The sequence below is a fragment of the Podarcis raffonei genome, chromosome 14, assembly GCF_027172205.1.
Source record: "Podarcis raffonei isolate rPodRaf1 chromosome 14, rPodRaf1.pri, whole genome shotgun sequence".
NCBI lineage: Eukaryota > Metazoa > Chordata > Lepidosauria > Squamata > Lacertidae > Podarcis > Podarcis raffonei.
The window spans coordinates 50,109,833-50,129,004 of NC_070615.1; the positions used below are offsets into that span (position 1 = coordinate 50,109,833).

Sequence of the window (19,172 nt, forward strand, 5' to 3'; positions counted from 1 at the left end):
AAGAACATTTTTGGGGGGTTTAGTGGCTGGAGGACTGCAGCAGATATTTCACTTACAGGAGAAATATCTGACTCTATTGTAAGCTTAGAATATCGGACCACCTGTACCTATTCATTTACCTGGTAAGAGCCTTTCCTGCATTTTATATCTACATTAAATAAGTTGCAGTAAGCAGAGGTGGTGCTAGGTTTCGGGGGGGGGGTCTCAGGCAAGGTGTGCACCAACTTCCTGTGCTTAACAGACCTGGTCAGAAGTAGCTGGGGTGGGGGTAAGAGGGAACGAGTGCCTTTTTTTCCTGGTGGGTGAATGAAAAAGGGAGCCATTAGCTCCTGCTCCCATGTTTACTGCCCTATATGAATGGAGAATGGAATGACACCAAACTGGGAGGGGTGGCTAACACCCCAGAGGACAGGATCACACTTCAAAACGACCTTGACAGATTAGAGAACTGGGCCAAAACAAACAAGATGAATTTTAACAGGGAGAAATGTAAAGTATTGCACTTGGGCAAAAAAAATGAGAGGCACAAATACAAGATGGGTGACACCTGGCTTGAGAGCACTACATGTGAAAAGGATCTAGGAGTCTTGGTTGACCACAAACTTGACATGAGCCAACAGTGTGACGCGGCAGCTAAAAAAGCCAATGCAATTCTGGGCTGCATCAATAGGAGTATAGCATCTAGATCAAGGGAAGTAATAGTGCCACTGTATTCTGCTCTGGTCAGACCTCACCTGGAGTACTGTGTCCAGTTCTGGGCACCACAGTTCAAGAAGGACACTGACAAACTGGAACGTGTCCAGAGGAGGGCAACCAAAATGGTCAAAGGCCTGGAAACAATGCCTTATGAGGAACGGCTAAGGGAGCTGGGCATGTTTAGCCTGGAGAAGAGGAGGCTAAGGGGTGATATGATAGCCATGTTCAAATATATAAAAGGATGTCACATAGAGGAGGGAGAAAGGTTGTTTTCTGCTGCTCCAGAGAAGCGGACACGGAGCAATGGATCCAAACTACAAGAAAGAAGATTCCACCTAAACATTAGGAAGAACTTCCTGACAGTAAGAGCTGTTCGACAGTGGAATTTGCTGCCAAGGAGTGTGGTGGAGTCTCCTTCTTTGGAGGTCTTTAAGCAGAGGCTAGACAACCATATGTCAGGAGTGCTCTGATGGTGTTTCCTGCTTGGCAGGGGGTTGGACTCGATGGCCCTTGTGGTCTCTTCCAACTCTATGATTCTATGATTCTTTTTTTCTTTGACTGATCAGGAAGCAGTTGGGACTCCTTGTCTTTGTCTTCCACGTGTTCTTACCGCGTCCTGGGATCTTGACCTAGTGGTGCCACTGAGAATCTGACACAATTGCCTTACAGCCTGCTAGTTCTGAATGGGCCTCACCAATATGTCCACATTTGTAGCCCAACCATCCTCGGTTGATAGCCCAGCCAGAGATTGCTACACCACATGGACCGCCATCTCCTCCTAATAAATGGTGCGCACACAGCTACTTTCACTGTTACATTTACAGAATAATACCATATTTGCACAATAATAAATAAATAATATTTTTTTTTTTATTTATACCCCGCCCTTCCCGGTTCAGAAAACCAGGCTCAGGGCGGCTAACAACAAATTTAAAACACTTAATTGATGCAACAAAAAACAGCATAAAATACAGTATAAAACGTGAATAACAATAAATTCAGAATTCAAAAATCAATTTGGGGGGAAATCCATCCAATAAACATTAGCTGATCACCAGGGCTAGCTGGCTAAATTAGTCCTATTTGGGCCAGCGAGGAGACCAGGGCAGAATTAGCTGTGGGATTCCAGAGCAGGTAATCTTCATAAAAAGGGGAGAGGGGGGGAAGGAAGGGAAATAAAAGATCAGGCTAAGTTCAAATTGAAAACCAGGCAGAATAGCTCTGTCTTCCAGGCCCTGCGGAAGGAAGTTAAATCCTACAGGGCCCTGGTCTGATGAGACGGAGCATTCCACCAGGTTGGAGCCATCACTGAGAAGGCCCTGGCCCTGGTGGAGGATAGTCTGGCTTCCTTAGCGCCCGGGACCTCTAAACTATGATTATTCATGGACCTTAAGGTCCTCTGCGGGGCAGACCAGGAGAGGCGGTCCCTTCCTGTGGTTTCCAGCAACTTGTATTCAGAAGTATTGCTGACTCCAATTGCGGGGGCAGAGCAGAGCCATCACAACTAGTAGCTATCGCTAGCTCTCTCCTCCACCAATACATATAATCCTCTTCAAAGCCATCCTAGTTGGTGGCCATCACTGGTTCCTGCAGGAGGGCGTTCCACAGTTCAACGATATGCCCTGTGTGAATAAGTGTTTTGCTTTATCCATCCCGACTCGTCCAGCGTTGAGCTTCATGGGATGCCTGCAAGTTCTGCTATTACGACACACACAGAAAAATCTATATTCTCCATGCTATGTGTCCTACAAACTTCTGTGAGTTGGGGCAAAACTCTGGTGCCGTCCCCCCAACCCCACATTCCACCCCTGCTCTCATTTCTCAGCTAAAGACTGGTAGAAAACATCAACAATGCGCACACAGAGGCACAAACACAATGAGGTCATTTCAGACACCCATTCTGGCTGTATGGATTGGCAGTAGCCAATGTGTGTTCCCTTAAAACTGAGACTCTCCGCAATGCCTTTAAAAGTAAAAAAAAGAAGAAGAATTGCACCCATAAGAACCTATTGCATTATGCTGCAAAGCACACTTTCATTCTCGCATGTCAGTGGAATGGTCTGCGTGTGGGGTGGTGCTGGGGATGATATATGGACTCTGGCTGGGAAAAGCCAGCTCCTGTTGTTTGCTTTGTAATGGTTCAGCAACCCAGAACAGCCATGATAACGGCTGTGCTGGCTCTCCACGGTCCAGCAGGGAGGGTTGGGTGCTTGCCACCGGAGGAAGCCGTTTTTCATCACTGTCTGGCCAGCGGCTGCAGCCTCTGGAATAAATCTTCTGTCCCATAGCGAGCCAGATTTGATGGCTAGCCAGCAGTGTTATCAGAACAGCAGTATATCCTGGAAAAATCTACCTTCGGCTCACATTAGAAATAGACCTCGCAATGTATTCAAGAGGCAGTAAGCATTAATCTACAGAGAGCAAAAGAGCAAACCTCTTGAGCAGGATTTAAGCCAGCCTGCCAGGCAGCTGGATTGGGATTTGTGCTCTGGCCTTCCAGTGCCAGTCAACCTCCAATTTCCTCTAACCCTTTATGATGCAAATATCCATGAGCTAACCCCTAAATTAATACTTGCAGCTATGCAGAACAGCTCTATCAACAGCAATTGGTCATGATGGCTATATAGAACCTCCAGGTGAAGGGGCAGGCTATCTTTGAGGACCGACATGCATAGTATTGCTTTTAGGTCCTGCTTCAAGGCTTCCTGGTGGGCATCTGGTTAGTCTCTGCATTAAATGGGCCTTTGGCATGACCCAGCAGAGCTCTTATACCCCAAAGGGTACACATGATTTCCATCATCTTGCTGAAGCTAAGCAGGTCCAGGCCTGGTCAATGCGTGGAAGCTCATGGACTCTGCCTTGGTTTCTGCTCCAGAAGAAAGGTAGAAAATAAACAGAAGGGAATGGATGAATGAATGAATGAATGAATGAATGAATGAATGAATGTATCAAGCTTCCACATCTCACTCCCTGAGGATGCAGTTATGCCCTTCAGGAACCACACATGACACTGGCCAAGGGATGCCTCCACTCTCTCATGGTTTGCTCCCCAGTCACAGCATCAAGTTGAGGAGCAACACAGCTTACACTTGAAAGCAGCGCACATGAAATTGCTGTGCAAGGTACTGAAAATGCCTAAAAAGAGCTTTGAGGTGTGTGGGAGCCAATGGCCCTCCAGATGTTGCTGGAGAGACTCCCATCAGCCCAAGCCAGCCTGGCCAGGGATCAGGGAGGAGGAGAGTTGCAGTCAAGTAGAAACCAGAAGGCCACAGGTGCCCCATGCCCTGCTTTAGTGTCCCCTACAAGAAAAGCAGGGAAGTTGTACTGATACATGACCATCATACTGTCAGAGGCAGGGTAGGAGACTACCAATTTTAGTTTATTTTACGTTCCAGTTTTTCCGCATCCTGAAACTAGTTTTCCACATTGCCACTACAATCTACAATTTTTAAAAAAGAAATCCTTCAGAATATTTGTCAGCATTTTGCTGCAAATTTGCCCCAATAAACACATTGATTAAAACACTTATTTTCTGCAAGCAATTTCTCCTAATGCATTTTTGTACATATTGTTTGGGTGGAGACACGCATTGCAAAATTTGGAGCAGCGCAAATTTCAAAGGATAGCTGTGCTTTGGTTTGCGGCTTGGTTTGAGATTTGCAACTTAGGTAGTTTATCCTTAAACTGCAATCAAAATCACATTTTTCCCTACTGAGCACATATTGTTTGCTTTGATTTCATTGAAATCAGCTTAGCTTTGGCCAAGCTGTAGCCAAAGTTTTGTTGGTCTACTTACTAAGCAGTGGCGTAGCGTGGGTTGTCAGCACCTGGGGCAAGGCAAGTAATTTGCGCCCCCTAACCCGTGGATTTGCGCCCCCTAACCCATGGATTTGCGCCCCCTAACCCCCAGATGTTGCGCCCGGTGCGGCCGGCACCCCCTGCACCCCCCACGCTACGCCACTGTTACTAAGATCCTGACACCCAACTGTCAGAAGAAGCCAGTCCTGTTTAACCATCCATGCACTGGTGGAACATGTAGACCCTGCCACCTATGGGTATCTCTGCAAAACAATTCTACAGAGGTTTTGGACAATACTTCAAGTTGCGTGTTTATTTCTGTTACAAAGGAAAGGCCCAAAGGGGTCTTATGAAGTAGAAACAAAATCTTTGTCTGTATGGAGCCACTACAAGTAAACAGGATGTCCTGTCCCAGAAAAGAGCTGCAAGATGAAAGCCTTTAATTTTATTTTATTTTTAAATTGAACCTTTTTTTTTAAAAAAAAGCATGCGACATAGATACCAAAGTAGAAGATGGCCACAGAAAAGGTTCTATTAAGAAAAAGAAAATGGTGGCCATGGCTGCTTATGGAATGATGAATCAACGCTATAGAATTGAAACATGGCAAGAGAAGTATGGCATTCAGAAGAGACTTAAAATTAAGGTGGAATAAAAAGGCCATGCAACACTCCTAGGGGTCACATGTATGCTGCCCTGACTTCCATGTTGGAAGTAAGGCAGAATATATATCTAAACAAAGCACCAATTTCAAGTATTGCTTTTAGTTGTCAGAAAAGACATGTCACAACAAACATAGTTCACACAAGTTGTGCAAGCAGGGGGCAGCAACTATGTTTTTTTCTACTGCATTCTTTTACAGGGACAAGAAGGTCATAGAATTGGAGAGTTGGAAGGAACCCCAAGGATGATCTAGTCCAGTGCAGGAATCTCAACTGAAGTACCCATAACAGATGGCCACCCAGTCTCCTCTTTTCCAGGCTAAACATACCCAATTCCCTCAACTGTTCCTCGTCAGACTTGGTATCCAGACCACTGATTATCTTGGTCCTCCCCCTCTGTACCCATTCCAGTTTATCAATATCCTTCTTAAATTGCAGCGCCCAGAACTGGACACAAATTCCAGGTGTGATCTGACCTGCAATAGAGTGATACTATTACTTCCCTTGATTGGGAAACTAGACTTCTGTTGATGCAGCCTAGAAGCGCATTAGCTTTTTTGCTGCTGCATCACACTGTTGACGCATGTTAAGCTTGTGTCCTAGGTTCGATCTCTGACATTTCCAGGAAGAACCAGGAACGCTGACGAGCCACTGTCAGGCAGTGTGGACTGTGCTGAGCCGGTTGCAGCAATGGACTGACTCAATATAAAGTGGCTTCCTCTGTCTCTAAAAGCAGCGCCTGGAAATGGCAATGAGAGAAGCAGAGTGACAGGGATGAAATCCTCCCATCTTGCTGGGAGGAAAACGAAAGGCAGTCTAAGAGGCAGCTGAATGGAGAAGCAGCAAAGGTCACAGAGCTGTGGTTCTCACGTTCTACTCCTTGGCGGCTGGATCATGTCTAGTAAACTATTCACCGTCCCACAGTTGGAACACCATCCACGAAGAAGCCATCCCACTCACCCAGCTGCTTTGTGTCCATCTCCATTGAAGATGTAGAATGATCTGTGACCAAGTCTGTGGCCCCGACCTGACGCTGGAGCGTAGAAGAAAAAACCCTAACCAGCACCAAATTTGTGTGTTGGGGCGAGGAGCACCGTATTTTTCGCCCTATAAGACGCACTTTTTCCCCTCCAAAAATGAAGGGGAAATGTGTGTGCGTCCTATGGGGCGAATGCAGGCTTTCGCTGAAGCCTGGAGAGCGAGGAGGGTCAGTGCACACCGACCCCTCTGGCTCTCCAGGCTTCAGGAAGCTATCCGCTAGCTGTGGGAGACCCAGGTCTCCCAGGGCTAGTGGAGACCTTGCCTGCACCCAGAAGCTTGGGGCGCGCTGAGCTCCGCACGCCCCAAGCTTCGGGATTAGCGCAGCGGTCCGCTAGCCGTGGAAGAGCCGCGCGAAGTCGCGGGGCTCTCCCACAGCTAGCGGAGACCTTGCCAGTACCCAGAAGCTTGGGGCGCGCTGAGCTCCGCACGCCCCAAGCTTCGGGTTTAGCGCAGTGCTCCGCTAGCCCTGGGAGAGCCGTGCGGCTCTCCCACGGCTAGTGGAGGCCTTGCCGGCACCCAGAAGCTTGGGGCACGCTGAGCTCCGCACGCCCCAAGGTTCAGGATTAGCGCAGTGCTCCGCTAGCCCTGGGAGAGCCACACGGCTCTCCCACGGCTAGCGGAGACCTTGCCAGCACCCAGAAGCTTGGGGGCGCTGAGCTCCGCACGCCCCAAGCTTCGGGTTTAGCACAGCGCACCTGGGGAGGAAATAAAAAAAAAATTCCTTTATTTTCCCCCAAAAAAACTAGGTGCGTCCTATGGGCCGGTGCGTCCTATAGGGCGAAAAATACGGTAAATGTTTTCAGCTGAGCAAAACTTGAAGCATTGACTGATGAATTATGCAGAATTGGCAAAACTGACGGCTAGACTGCGAGAAAAGGACAACAGTGACTTTGAAAAAGAGTGGGAACCTCTTATATTATATTTGCAGAAACAAAAAAAGAACATTGACTCGATGGTAGGATTTAAATAAACATTCACACCTTTATTGATAGAGAACAATTAATGTGATGAAGGAATAATATGGTGGACTGTAAAAATCAGCAGTATATAATAAGGAGGACAACAAATCAGAAATGGAAGCTGAGGGAAGTCCAAAGAGTGGGAGGGGGTGATGATGTGTAATATGTATGTTATTGATATGAGATGTTTGTAATGATAGAAAAGAAAATCAATAAAAAATTATATATATATATATATATATATATAGGACTCTTTCGCTACTTCCCCTCCAATGACAGAGCCCTTTGGCCAGGTCTTTCCTAAACACAGAATGTGCCAGAACTCCTTCACAGGAGCTCCCCTGTCCAGTTCTCAGGGAAAACTCAATTGAATTTGTGTGCGTATTTGGGAGCAGAGAGTGTGGGCCAGGTACTTGGAAGCACATCATGTGGGGGAGAGAGAATATGCTTGATAAAATTGCAGAAGTATTACACCGGCTCAAACACTTGAACTTGATTGTGTACATTCTTACTCAGACTGTAAGTTTCAGTGAATGATATGGGCCTTAATCTAAGGTTACCAGATTTTTTTCAATGAATCCAGGGACATTTTTTAGTAGGAATGATAGGATTTTGTATGGGGACTGATTTGTAAATCCGGGGACTGTCCCCTTACCTTAATCTCGAGTCAGGGCATTTGGCATTGCAGTTCCTTTAGTTTCCCTTCCCAAGTAGAAATTAAGATATCATTTACATACACAGCAAAATGAGTAGACTATACCTTTCAGAGTAGTGTGGGAAACGATCCCTCACATCAAGAAAATCAACCTACCTCCAATGACAAAGAAATAACCAAGTTCTGGCGCAGATCCTTCTTTGCAATGTTATTTTCCAGGGTTTTTTTTGCTGCTACAGCAAAATAGCTAGAATTACTCTTGCATCACCTCGAAAGACTGGTTGAATTGGATGGAGGCAGTGGGTTTTTATCACGCTGCATGTGTTAACTGACTTACAAATGGCAGGATGTCTGGATCATCAACATAACTGGCCGTGTGTGTGTGTGAATATAACACCTGAACTTTTCTACATTTCATTTCCTTTCAATGTCACAGCTTACAATTCACCCCTTCCCTGCCCATGCAATCTCTCTGTCTCTCTCTCTCTCTACTACACCAACTCAGTATAACAATTCATGCATCCGACAAAGTGGATTCTAGCTGACAACAGATTTTGCTATCATGAATTCCTTAGTCACTGCTTCAAGGCTCTCTTTTGTTTTTTTCCTGGAGGTGCTTAAAATTTTACAGGGGACACATAGGGTGCTGCCGCCACCTGGTGGAAGCAGTGTGACACGAACACTTGAAATGTGAGTAAGCAGAGATAGCATTATGGTCTGCAACTGAAAGCTGTGGAAACAAGATAGGATTGATGCCGAATGCAAATAGCAACTGGAAGAAGCAGAGATGGACTCCTTTCACAGAACCAAGTTAATCTACCCGCTATCCCACTTGTTAAGTCTCTAGCCCTCCTAGAAAGTTATGGAACAAAATGTGCAGGCACCTCATTCTGCGAAATGAGAGTGTCCTGGTACTAAGATCACCAGGGGTGGTTCTCTCTCAGTTGCACAATAGGATAGACAAAGGCATATTTAATCAACCCTCGTCCTATTCATGGGATACGGGTGGCACTGTGGGCTAAACCACTGAGCCTAGGACTTGGCGATCAGAAGGTAGGCGGTTCGAATCCCCGTGACGGGGTGAGCTCCCGTTGCTCAGTCCCTGCTCCTGCCAACCTAGCAGTTCAAAAGCACATCAAAGTGCAAGTAGATAAATAGGTACCTCTCCGGTGGGAAGGTAAACGGCGTTTCCGTGCGCTGCTCTGGTTCGCCAGAAGCGGCTTAGTCATGCTGGCCACATGATCCAGAAGCTGTACGCCGGCTCCCTTGGCCAATAAAGCGAGATGAGCGCCGCAACCCCAGAGTTGGCCACGACTGGGCCTAATGGTCAGGGGTCCCTTTACCTTTACCCCACTTGTTCCTTGTTGTTGTCTTTTTTAAAAAACCTGCATTATTTTCTAGTTCCAGTGTGGCTATTTCAGTTTTGGCTAACTTAATGTGCTCCAATTGCTTTAGATGGCAACTCCACCAGCCCCAACTAGCACAATTGGTGGAGGCTGCCTGCACCATGAGGGGCAGACGGGGAAAGCAATGCAGATATTCTGGATATTCCATATCTGGAAACATCATCACTGCACCCTGGGCACCTTCACTGGGTCAGAGTCCCACAATAGGGTGTGGGTGCCATCGCCGCTGCAGCTCCAAGTTTATGAAACCAGGGAAAGTCATCCTTGTCCTCGCTGGGCGTTACTCCAGACACAAAGCTTTTATTGTTAAGAATATTGATGATGGCACCTCTGACCGCCCCTACAGCGGTCTGATGGCCAGCATCAATTGCTACCCACGCAAAGTGACAGCAAGCATGGGCAAGAAGATTGCCAAGCATTCCAAGATCAAGTCCTTTGTGAAGATTTACAATTACAGCCATTTGATGCCTACCAGGTACTCCGCTGATACTCCCCTTGACAAGACTGTTGTCCACAAGGATGTCTGTATGGGCCCTGGGCTGAAACGTAAAGCCCGGCGGGAGGCCAAAGTGAAATTTGAGGAGATATACAAGACAGGCAAGAACAAGTGGTTTTTCCAGAAGCTCAGATTCTGAGTGGCATGCATTTGCACCAATAAATATTTTTTGGGGGGAAAGAACAATGGGGGGAAAAGGAGAACTGATCCAGGCATCTTTTGAATGCGGACAAGAGAAGTATTAACCATCCTGAACAGGTAAGGCGGTCGATTTAACTTTCACTGTCAATGCGGTAAACAAAACCCGATCAATATGGCTTTCCCTACAAATGATGGGTCATCATTACACACCTTTGTGGCAACTGAGCCCACAATGGTTTTTGACAAGAGTTATATGGTACAACATTTGCAGCCATTGCATCAGGGAAGGTTTTCATGGCACTATGACTTGGGAGAAGCCTCCCCATGAAATCATGAGCTTTGACATGCTGTGCATCAGGGCACACTTCCCCATGCCCACATATAATAGTTGAGTTGGGACAGCAAGAGTCACCTAGTCCAACCCCCTGCAATGCAGGAATCTCAGCTAAAGCATTCAATACAGAGGGCCATTCAACCTCTGCTTTGAAAAGCCCACTGAATCCATCTCCTCCTGAGGGATTTCGTTCCACTGTCAAAACAGCTCTGATGTTTAGTTGGAATCTCACTTTTTGTAACTTGAAGCCATTGGTTCGAGTCCTACCCTCCAGAGCAGAAGAAAACATCCAGCACTGCAGTGCAGAGGGTTGGTCAGCAGGAAATGTACCTCACACAGGCCAAGAAAGGTGAGCCACCCATTTTATAGAGGATGGGTCCCTGCCCTAAGGAGTTCTACCATCTGAAGTTCAACGCAGGGGCAACAAGAGGAAGCAGAGGCAGCAAAATACAGGGAAGCAACAGGCGGCTGCTTCAGTAACCCCACTTAGACTCAGTTACAGCAGGGCAGCCTTTGCCAAGAGATATGCCATCTGCAGTGGGTGGGAGCTGTAGTCCAAAAACTATGGATTTCACCAGGTCAGGGAAGGATGCCATGGACGATGCCAAGGGCTGGAGAAGGGGGCACGTCTGCAACCAGTGCTGGTAAGCTCTGACCCCTCCTCTTTCATCCTCTCTTATTGCAGAATAGTAAGGGAGTGGGTGGTGCTGTGGTCTAAATCACTGAGCCTCTTGGGCTTGCCAATCAGAAGGTTGGCAGTTCGAATCCCCACAACAGGGTGAGCTCCTGTTGCTCTGTCCCAGCTCCTGCCTACCTAGCAGTTCGAAAGCTCAGCAGTGCAAGTAGATACCGCTGCAGCTCTGGCTTCTGTCAGTGTGTCCCGTTGCACCAGAAGTGGTTTAGTCCTGCTGGCAACATGACCCAGAAAGCTGTCTGTGGGCAAACGCCGGCTCCCTCAGTCTGAAAGTGAGATGAGCGCCGCAACCCCATAGTCGCCTTTGACTGGACTTAACCGCCCAGGGGTCCTTTATCTTTTATTGCAGAATCTAAGCAACCAATTGCATGTTTCTCCCTCTGTGTGTACAAATACATAAAACACAGTCCCCAATGCTAACAAACTATGCCCAAACTTAAATATAAAACAAAAGCTGCAAGGAACAATGGCAGTGATTTAAAATTAAGACACGTAACTCCAGGGCTATGCATTTTCAAAGTTTATTTTAAAACATTAAACTGAAGCTGAATAGAAACCACAGAAATTACATTTAGAACTTTTTGTTTAGCATTTGCTGAACAAGGGGGGAAAGAAAACCCAAACCAGTAAAAAAAATTAAAAAATGGTTACAGTACAATTTAATAAAACTAATGAGAGGAAAGGGAAGGATACAAAAACAGGCTCACTCCTCAGTTTATACCCCCACAAAATTTCAAAACATTTGGGGTAAGTGCAGAACACTTGAAAGCAACTAGTCATGTTCAAAGGCTTAAAAAAATTACACACATATACATGTGCATCTTTATATATGTATAAAGTGGCATGATATACAGTACAGCCATTGTGGTTTTAAACAAAACCAAGTTAGGAGAGAGAGAAAATGTCAGTTTTGTCTTCACTGGTATGTTTCTGTGACAGTAAGTCAAAAGGTGAGGGAGTGAAGCCGGAAGAGAGAAGTCCTCAGGCAATTCCCACGTTGACTCTTGCTAACAAAGGATCCAGGACCGATGTTACAGCTAGGGTTGCCAACTGGCCAGGAAAAGCAGCCTGGCCTATTCTTGTGCCTTTTTACAGCATGGGGACAAACACAGTCATCTCCCAATTGTGGCTGCCATTGGTCTGCTAATGTGCTAATGAAAAGCACAGCTACCATAGCTGGTTCATCCTAGTTGGCAAATCCCAGAAGCAAATTTAACAGCACCAAAACACCTGAAGCTCTGTGTGTGTGTGTGTGTGTGTTAGCAACATTCTTGCCAACTACTTCATCGCTCTCTGGAGATGGAGCCCTTGTGGTGGAGAAATTCAGAATCCTAACGTAAAATAGAAAAAACCAACATTGCATAGAGAGGACAGTGGTGTTGTTCTTGTTGTCGAAGACACTCAGCACCTAGAATGATCCTGAGGGAGTAGAGCAACCCCTCTTTAAATATTGAAAGGAATAACGCTTTGCTTTCCTCATAGCTGCCTGCTTAAAAACTGGCCTTTTCTTCCTCTTTTTTGGTCCAAGTGCACCCAGAAGGGGCAGTTTTCTGTTATAAATAAATAAATAAAAGCCCACACCTCTGCATCTTCCTATGCAGGACGTCAAAGCAAAACTTCACCCAGTTGGGCGAGAGGAGAGTTGCCTCGTTTACAGAGGAAAAACTGAAGTCTAGTGAAGCCAAGCCATCTCCCCAATCCCACCGCCAAACTCTCATCTGACAACTGCATGTCAATCAAGAATGAAAAAAGTCTAGGCTCTAGGAGATCCCAGCTCTCACTTCCATGGTCCCATCAAGTTTCCCATACACTTTAGAGGTTATGGGAGCTTAAGCCATGGGTTGCCAATGAAGCGCCCTTGAGATCTCCCCTTGCAGGGGCCTCTGAGCCTCCCCACTTGATGCCCCCCTAGATCATTGGGTGATAAGGGTGGTTAAAAGTACATAGAGCTGAAACAGGAAGTTGGAAGAGTGGCTCTTACCCTCTTTCTTTTCAGCACTGAGCACTTCTTAAGGCTGAGATTAATTCTACTCGGTCTTTTTTTAATCGGATCCCTTGGAAAAGCAAAGTGTGTCTCTGCATCTTCTCTCTCTTGGGCAAGCTCAAAAATAAAGATTAGCAGCAGAGATTCTTTCTTGTTCTAGCAGATAACATTCCAGGAATCAAACTCTGCAGTCCTGCAACTAGCTGTGAATAGCAATTTCTCTCTCACACACATACACATAAATGGCTAAGATCCAAGAAGCTACTCTAGAGCAGGCTCCCTCAAACTCGGCCCTCCAGATGTTTTGAGACTACAATTCCCATCATCCCTGACCATTGGTCCTGCTAGCTAGGGATCGTGGGAGTTGTAGGCCAAAAACATTTGGAGGGCCAAGTTTGAGGAAGCCTGCTCTAGAGGTTTCCAAAGGCTCTCACATGCCCCATAGACTCCTTTCAAACAGCAAGCTCCCAATGTGGCTCAGGGCCTGCTCAAGATACAAGTTCAAACTGGGTTAGACTTAAGGATTTTGGGGTCCTGGCCAGCCATTAGTTAAAACAGGGTGGGGAAAGCCCTAAATTACAGTTCCCATCATCCATGATGATTAGAACCATTGGCTGGGGCTAATGGGAGTTGGAGTCCAACAACATGGACACTGGTTTCCCATCCAAGTTACAGATTAATCGTGAGTAACAGAAATGGGAAATATCTAAGGTGAAGAAAAGGGGAACCCAGCTGATTTAATATTGCAGGCAATTCAAAGAGAGCACAATGAATTATAGCCTGAAAATTCAGGAAATGTATGAGATAAATGTTTGCATGGCATAAGGAGTTGAAATCCAAGCCTCCTAGCTATTAATCCTCATGGGAGGCTGGTCCTGGAAAAGAAAGATCTTGCCTGATATTCAAAGCCTTGCTAAGGATGGCAGAGAGTCTGTACGGTCTCCTGAAACGCTGGCTGAGAGCAGGCAAGAACAGTGTAAGTTAACACTGGCTTGTATCCATGTGGCCTTTTAAGAAGTATTTTTTGCATGTGAATCACATAAGCTTGCCTCCAGTTCATGAGTACCACGCGAAAACTTATGCATGGGACACATTTCACACAACCAAAACTCTCCCACAGTATCTCTGCTACAATCTGACACACAGCATTATGCGAAATGGTCCTATGACTTTCAACCTTCCATGCTGAAGTAGGAACTTGAACTGCAGGCTAAAGCTGTGTCAAAAGAGAGAAGCTCAACTTCTTTCTCATGGCTGGGTCAGCCACTGCGACATTGATTACTGCAAAATGTAGGTAGAATTCTTCCCCTTTGTGAACACACACAATGCTCATCCTAACAGGGGATAATGAGCAGAGGCGGCACAGGCTTTCTAAATAGTGTTTAGCACCAAGAATTTCAAGACATGCACAAATTCAAGCCAAGTGAAACTGGCTCCCCATCTGCTTACAGTAAGTGGCCTGCCAGGAGTTTCAACACTGCCATTTCTGCACATCCAGGCAGGCAGAAAAACAAAAACAGGCGGCTTGTTGAGTGAGGTGTGCTGTTTGGCTTGGTAGGTCACAAGCTGTATGGCCAAGATGAATCTAGGCGCCACCAATTGCCTGGGCTAAGCAGTAATGTGGAAGCTTTAATTATTCTTGGAAATCGTACCCTGAGCACACACACACAAACACCTTTCCATGAACATGCAATCTGCGGCTTGGGAAATTCTGGGCCTCCCTCTCCTTCCATCACTGCTAAGCTGGTCACACCCGAGGCACTAAATGAAAATATGTTTCCAGTGGTATTTAACACGGAATAGGGGACAACAGAGGAGAATCGAACTCCTCAGATCGGCATACGTGGATGAACGCCAAGTTCGTACACTGAACCCTTCTTTTTTCTTTTTCTTTTAATAAGCAAAAATGAACTCAAAATGGAGTCAGCTAACATTAACATACAGGATACAAAACACTACACTTATTTCCAGGACAGCACACACACGAAAAAATAAATTCACAGCCAAGTCTTGATTCAATTTCCTTTTTTTTTTTAAACGATTACAATGCAGTCTTGAACACTGGACGCAGAGAGTCCAACATGCTATATACATTTCACATTGTGGAGATGTTTGTGTGCTTGACAAGGTTCTTGGTTCACAATTGTTTTTTTAATAAAAAAAGTGCTGTGACAATGTCATGGGGGGTTTTTTGGGGGGGGGAGGAAAAGGGGAGGAACATGACCAAATAAAGCAGACAAGCAGATGGCCACAGATGCACTGGGGGGTGGGGGAGGGAAAGAGAAAGAAAATCAAAAGGAGAGTCTTTACCACTCGTTCCCCATTCCGATGTCTCACTGCCTCATTTAGATTCTGATCAGGCAGTACTAGATATCGGTCTTCCTCCCTCTCCAGAATTTCAGAAACTAAATCAAAGGGCGATGGTTCTGAAATGATTTGAGAGTCGCTGAGGAAATCAGCCAGGACACATTCCAAGCAATATGGTCTTGAGATTGTTCCCCCCCCCCATCACATTACTTAAAAACTCATACAAATTAGGACAGAGGAAAAAATAAAGTTTTTTTGTGGTTTCACTTGCTATACCAAAGATATTTAAGAGCCCCAACAGGCACCAAAGCCAGCTAAAAGATAAAACCAGCCAGTCAGCAATTTGGAATTAGTCTGTTCAGAAGCTGGCCTGGAGGGCAGGGTGGGGGTGGAACAAATGACGCAGAGAACTCCTGAGAAGCTGATTCCACAGACATGCTGCAACCACAGATGGTTTGGGATTGCACAAGAGACTGCACAGAGTCACCTCACTTGCAGGTCACCACTGCGTGCACTTCTCCTCGTGCCAGTGCAAATGCCCCCACACGCCAGCTTCTTTTTCAGAAGTAGGTCCACTTCAACTAGCCTTGGAAAATCCCCACTTGCTGTTGGTGTCACTCAGGAATTCATATCGGTGTTGTTCTTTTCGTTTTTTTAAAAAAGAGGTTCAATTAAAAACCAAGTTGAGTCTTGCCCACGTTAATTAAGATATACACCAAGGTCCTGCATTGCATGCAACAAGGCAGTTAGATGCTGCGACTCTACGGAAGTTGGAAAAAAAGTCACATCAAGTCCAGAGTCCCCCAGCCGAATCCACACAGTAGAGACCTTGCAGCTTTGCCTTATAGCATCACTTTTCCCCAAATGGTCTCCTTCCAGAAATCCAATGGAATATACTAAGCACATCTCCATTTGGCAATTCATGATCCAGCAGTGTACCCGGTTGCTCCTTCCTCTTCAGAGCGTAAGTTGCAGCTACACCTTGGACGAAGGCAATTTCTATAGTGGTTACTGTAATGTTATTGTTGGTCCCTTGGTTAGCATCAGTATGGACAGACAGCATTTACTGGAGCATCTGCAGGGGGTTGGGCTACTTGACCCTTGAGGTCCTTTCCAAATCTACAGTTCTATGATTTCATACTCTATGAATCTCTTCCTTTCTACACTAGTGGGCATGGGGTGGGAGAGACCTTGTTTGAAGGCTTGCCTTTCTCAAGCCATTAAAAATCATGGCTAGGCTACCCAGGGTGCTATTTGGGGGCTGCTTCTCCAGTATAATCTGAAAACTGTTCCATAAATTTAAGATGTTTTAAGTGTACACCTACATTTTTTTGTTTTAGAAGCATGAGCAAACAAGGTGTTTCAAAACCATGTACCTAAGCAGAATTGAGGATTAACTCCCAACTGAGTGTGCACTCAATGGCAAGTGTGGGTTTGCTGCTTTGCAATGTGCAGTATGGTCCTTAGAGTGGGAAAAGAGACCAGTTTTGGAGCTAGCCAGATGGACAGTAATTATCAAAAGGTTGCCGGATAGCAGGGAGGACATAAACATTTACAGTCTTTAACTTTGTGGACCCCTCTCCTAATTGTATTGGATAGCATATTACCAGAATCTATACCCAGAGGTAAATTTAAAGGCTTATTATGCTGTTCATATACACATAAATCTTTTTGACAACTGACTGAAGACTGTTTCAATCTTTTCTTTCTATCCTTCTGCAGGCAGCACCCAAAGATCCCATGGTCCGTTAGCATCCTCCACTTTCTCAGTAAGCAGAGTGCAAAAGAGTCACGCCCTTGTAGGAAGTAACCTATTTCCAAGGAGAAGGCATACAAACCTTCCCCTGAAAGCAGCCCTTCGCTAATGGAAGAGATACGGGTTATCAAGTGGGTGAACAGCTCAGTTGATTAGAGCATGGTGGTGCTACTAACATCAAGGTTTGATCCGTATGGGGCAGCTGCATGTTCCTGCATTGCAGGAGATTGGACTAGATGATCCTCAAGGTCCCTTTCAACTCTACAATTCTATCATTCTATGTCTGGAGGAGTTCTCCTCCAATACTGTCCTAGGTGATGGGACAAACTCACTGTGGCTTCTACGTGAACTTAAATGAGGACCCCCCCAAGTTCTAACAAAGGTGCCACGCAAAAAAGTGATCTGGTATCTCAGCTGACACTGGGAGGTATTTTACCCTGTCTCTAGTCACTTGTTGTGGGATAAGTTACACAGAAATGAAAAATCAAAGTATTAAATAAGTAAAGGCCTTCCCTGTCCAGTATTTCCTGTTGTCACCCCCCACCCCTGGCCCCCCATGGTGTTTTATCAAATAGAGCACCTTCAATGCAGCAGCTGTGGGACTGGTGCAGGCATCCCTGAACTTTGATCTCTCTCAATCTGCTGTCGATCTTTGTTGCCAGCACACATCATTTTAAGAGGCAACTGGAATGTGGTTTGTGCAGCCAATATGAGAGATTAGCATGACGGGCCAAAGAGGGTGGTGGGAGAAAAAGCAAATATCAAACCTGTTCTGACATTCACAGTATTTTTGCTCCCCAATTCTGGGATACAGGAGCAGCATAAATCTGTAGATTGATTGTGGAGCTCTCCCAAAGGTCTATATCTGAATCCAACGCTTCTAGGGTCTTGCATGTCCCAATGCTCAGAACAAGCAGTAAGTCCATCTTGCCACAGGGGAACATTTGCACCGAACCTGGCTGGCACTCTTAGTTGCGCTTTCATCGTGTTACACTCGTGCCATGCGGCCAACAGCAGAGATAAGATGCTTCTCTCCCCCGTCTAATGCTCCTTAACCATTGTCCTGAAATATTTTGGCACCAGAAGGAATGCTGGCTCCAGTTTCATGTCTGTACATCAGTGTCAAAGAACTTCTGCTGATTGCTATTAGAAAGTCTAGTGGCAAAGTAGAGTGGGAAAATTCAGCACAGCCGATGTGAACTCATCCATGCATGTGGGTGCATGCAGAGCGTGTGGGGAGTGAGAATACAGCAGTTGGCAAGGGAAGCCCCCTACTTCTCCCCAGGTGTTTGCACCTAGGTCTAAAGAGAGGGAGAGAGAAGTAAACTTGTACTGGAAGAGGATGATTGAATCAGCAGGCCTTCTCATTCTAACACGGAAGGAAGAGGTGGCCTCCCAGATTTGTCGATCCTGGAATGAGGAGACGCTTCTCTAGAGTAGCACAGAGATGAGAGATATGCAGTAGAAGCTGAGTGCACGTGAACTTTATGACAGTGTGCGCATTAAATATGGCTTCCTCGGATTAGTATGTTGCATCCATAGTACTTCTGTAAGATGATCCACTTTTTCTAGGCTTGACTCACGACACCATTTTCGTCCTCAATGAATTAGACAGAGGCCTGGCAGAAAAGGTGGCAAGCGGCTTGCAATTTCCTGATTGGCGGTCAACAAAAGCTGATCCCACACATAGCAGGGCAACATGGGTGAACTGGCGAGTCTCCTGCAGGTGTGCACAGGACCTTGCTTCTCTGTCCACTCCTGCACACACAGGTGCAAGTAAGTATAGCCTTAATCAGTAATAAGCTTCCACCTAGCTTTGCCCCAAGTGCACTCCAAAGGGGTGGAGAAGCAAGAAAAGCAACTGAGCTAGATTCAGGACAGAAAAAAAGCAGGGCTGTTCTGCGAGGACAACACAGGATGGCAGCAGTTGGCACGTTTTGTTCCTTTTTTTTAAAACTTAGACCACATTCTAGTTTTTAATGCACACTGCCAGAGTCTGGCCGAGGCTGGTTGGTGGCGAGGTATTTGGCTCTCATGCTGGAGGTGTACTGGAGAAAGAGAAAAAAACACAAAGAAGATAGTAGATCAATTCAGAGTAATCGGCAAGACCTTAAGACTCAAGTATTGCTTGATACATCCCCTTGTATTAAGATTTGAAGTTAAATATCAAATGGTTAATCATCCTTTCCGACGCCTTAACAAAAGGTTCACCTAGGCTTCTGACGGATGCCAGAACCAAAACTCC

General features: G+C 45.9%; 2 protein-coding genes across 3 annotated transcripts in view; one reads left to right on the forward strand and one right to left on the reverse strand.

Annotated features, from left to right (window-relative positions):
- The first annotated feature begins 9,434 nt into the window (after window positions 1-9,434).
- LOC128402112 (60S ribosomal protein L27-like) lies at window positions 9,435-9,881 on the forward strand. Its single transcript, XM_053365982.1, has one exon. The coding sequence runs from the start codon at window positions 9,458-9,460 to the stop codon at window positions 9,848-9,850; it is 393 nt and encodes a 130-aa protein (XP_053221957.1). The 5' UTR covers window positions 9,435-9,457; the 3' UTR covers window positions 9,851-9,881.
- Window positions 9,882-11,387: 1,506 nt separating this feature from the next.
- The window catches only part of TTYH3 (tweety family member 3), an 83,439-nt gene continuing 75,654 nt past the window's right edge, over window positions 11,388-19,172 (reverse strand). The window contains exon 14 of one of the 2 annotated variants that reach the window (XM_053365981.1): window positions 11,388-18,975. In XM_053365981.1, the coding sequence (XP_053221956.1) occupies window positions 18,904-18,975 (72 nt within the window). In that variant the 3' untranslated portion in view covers window positions 11,388-18,903. The remainder of the gene's footprint in view (window positions 18,976-19,172) is intronic. The other variant, XM_053365980.1, reaches the window with a different exon arrangement.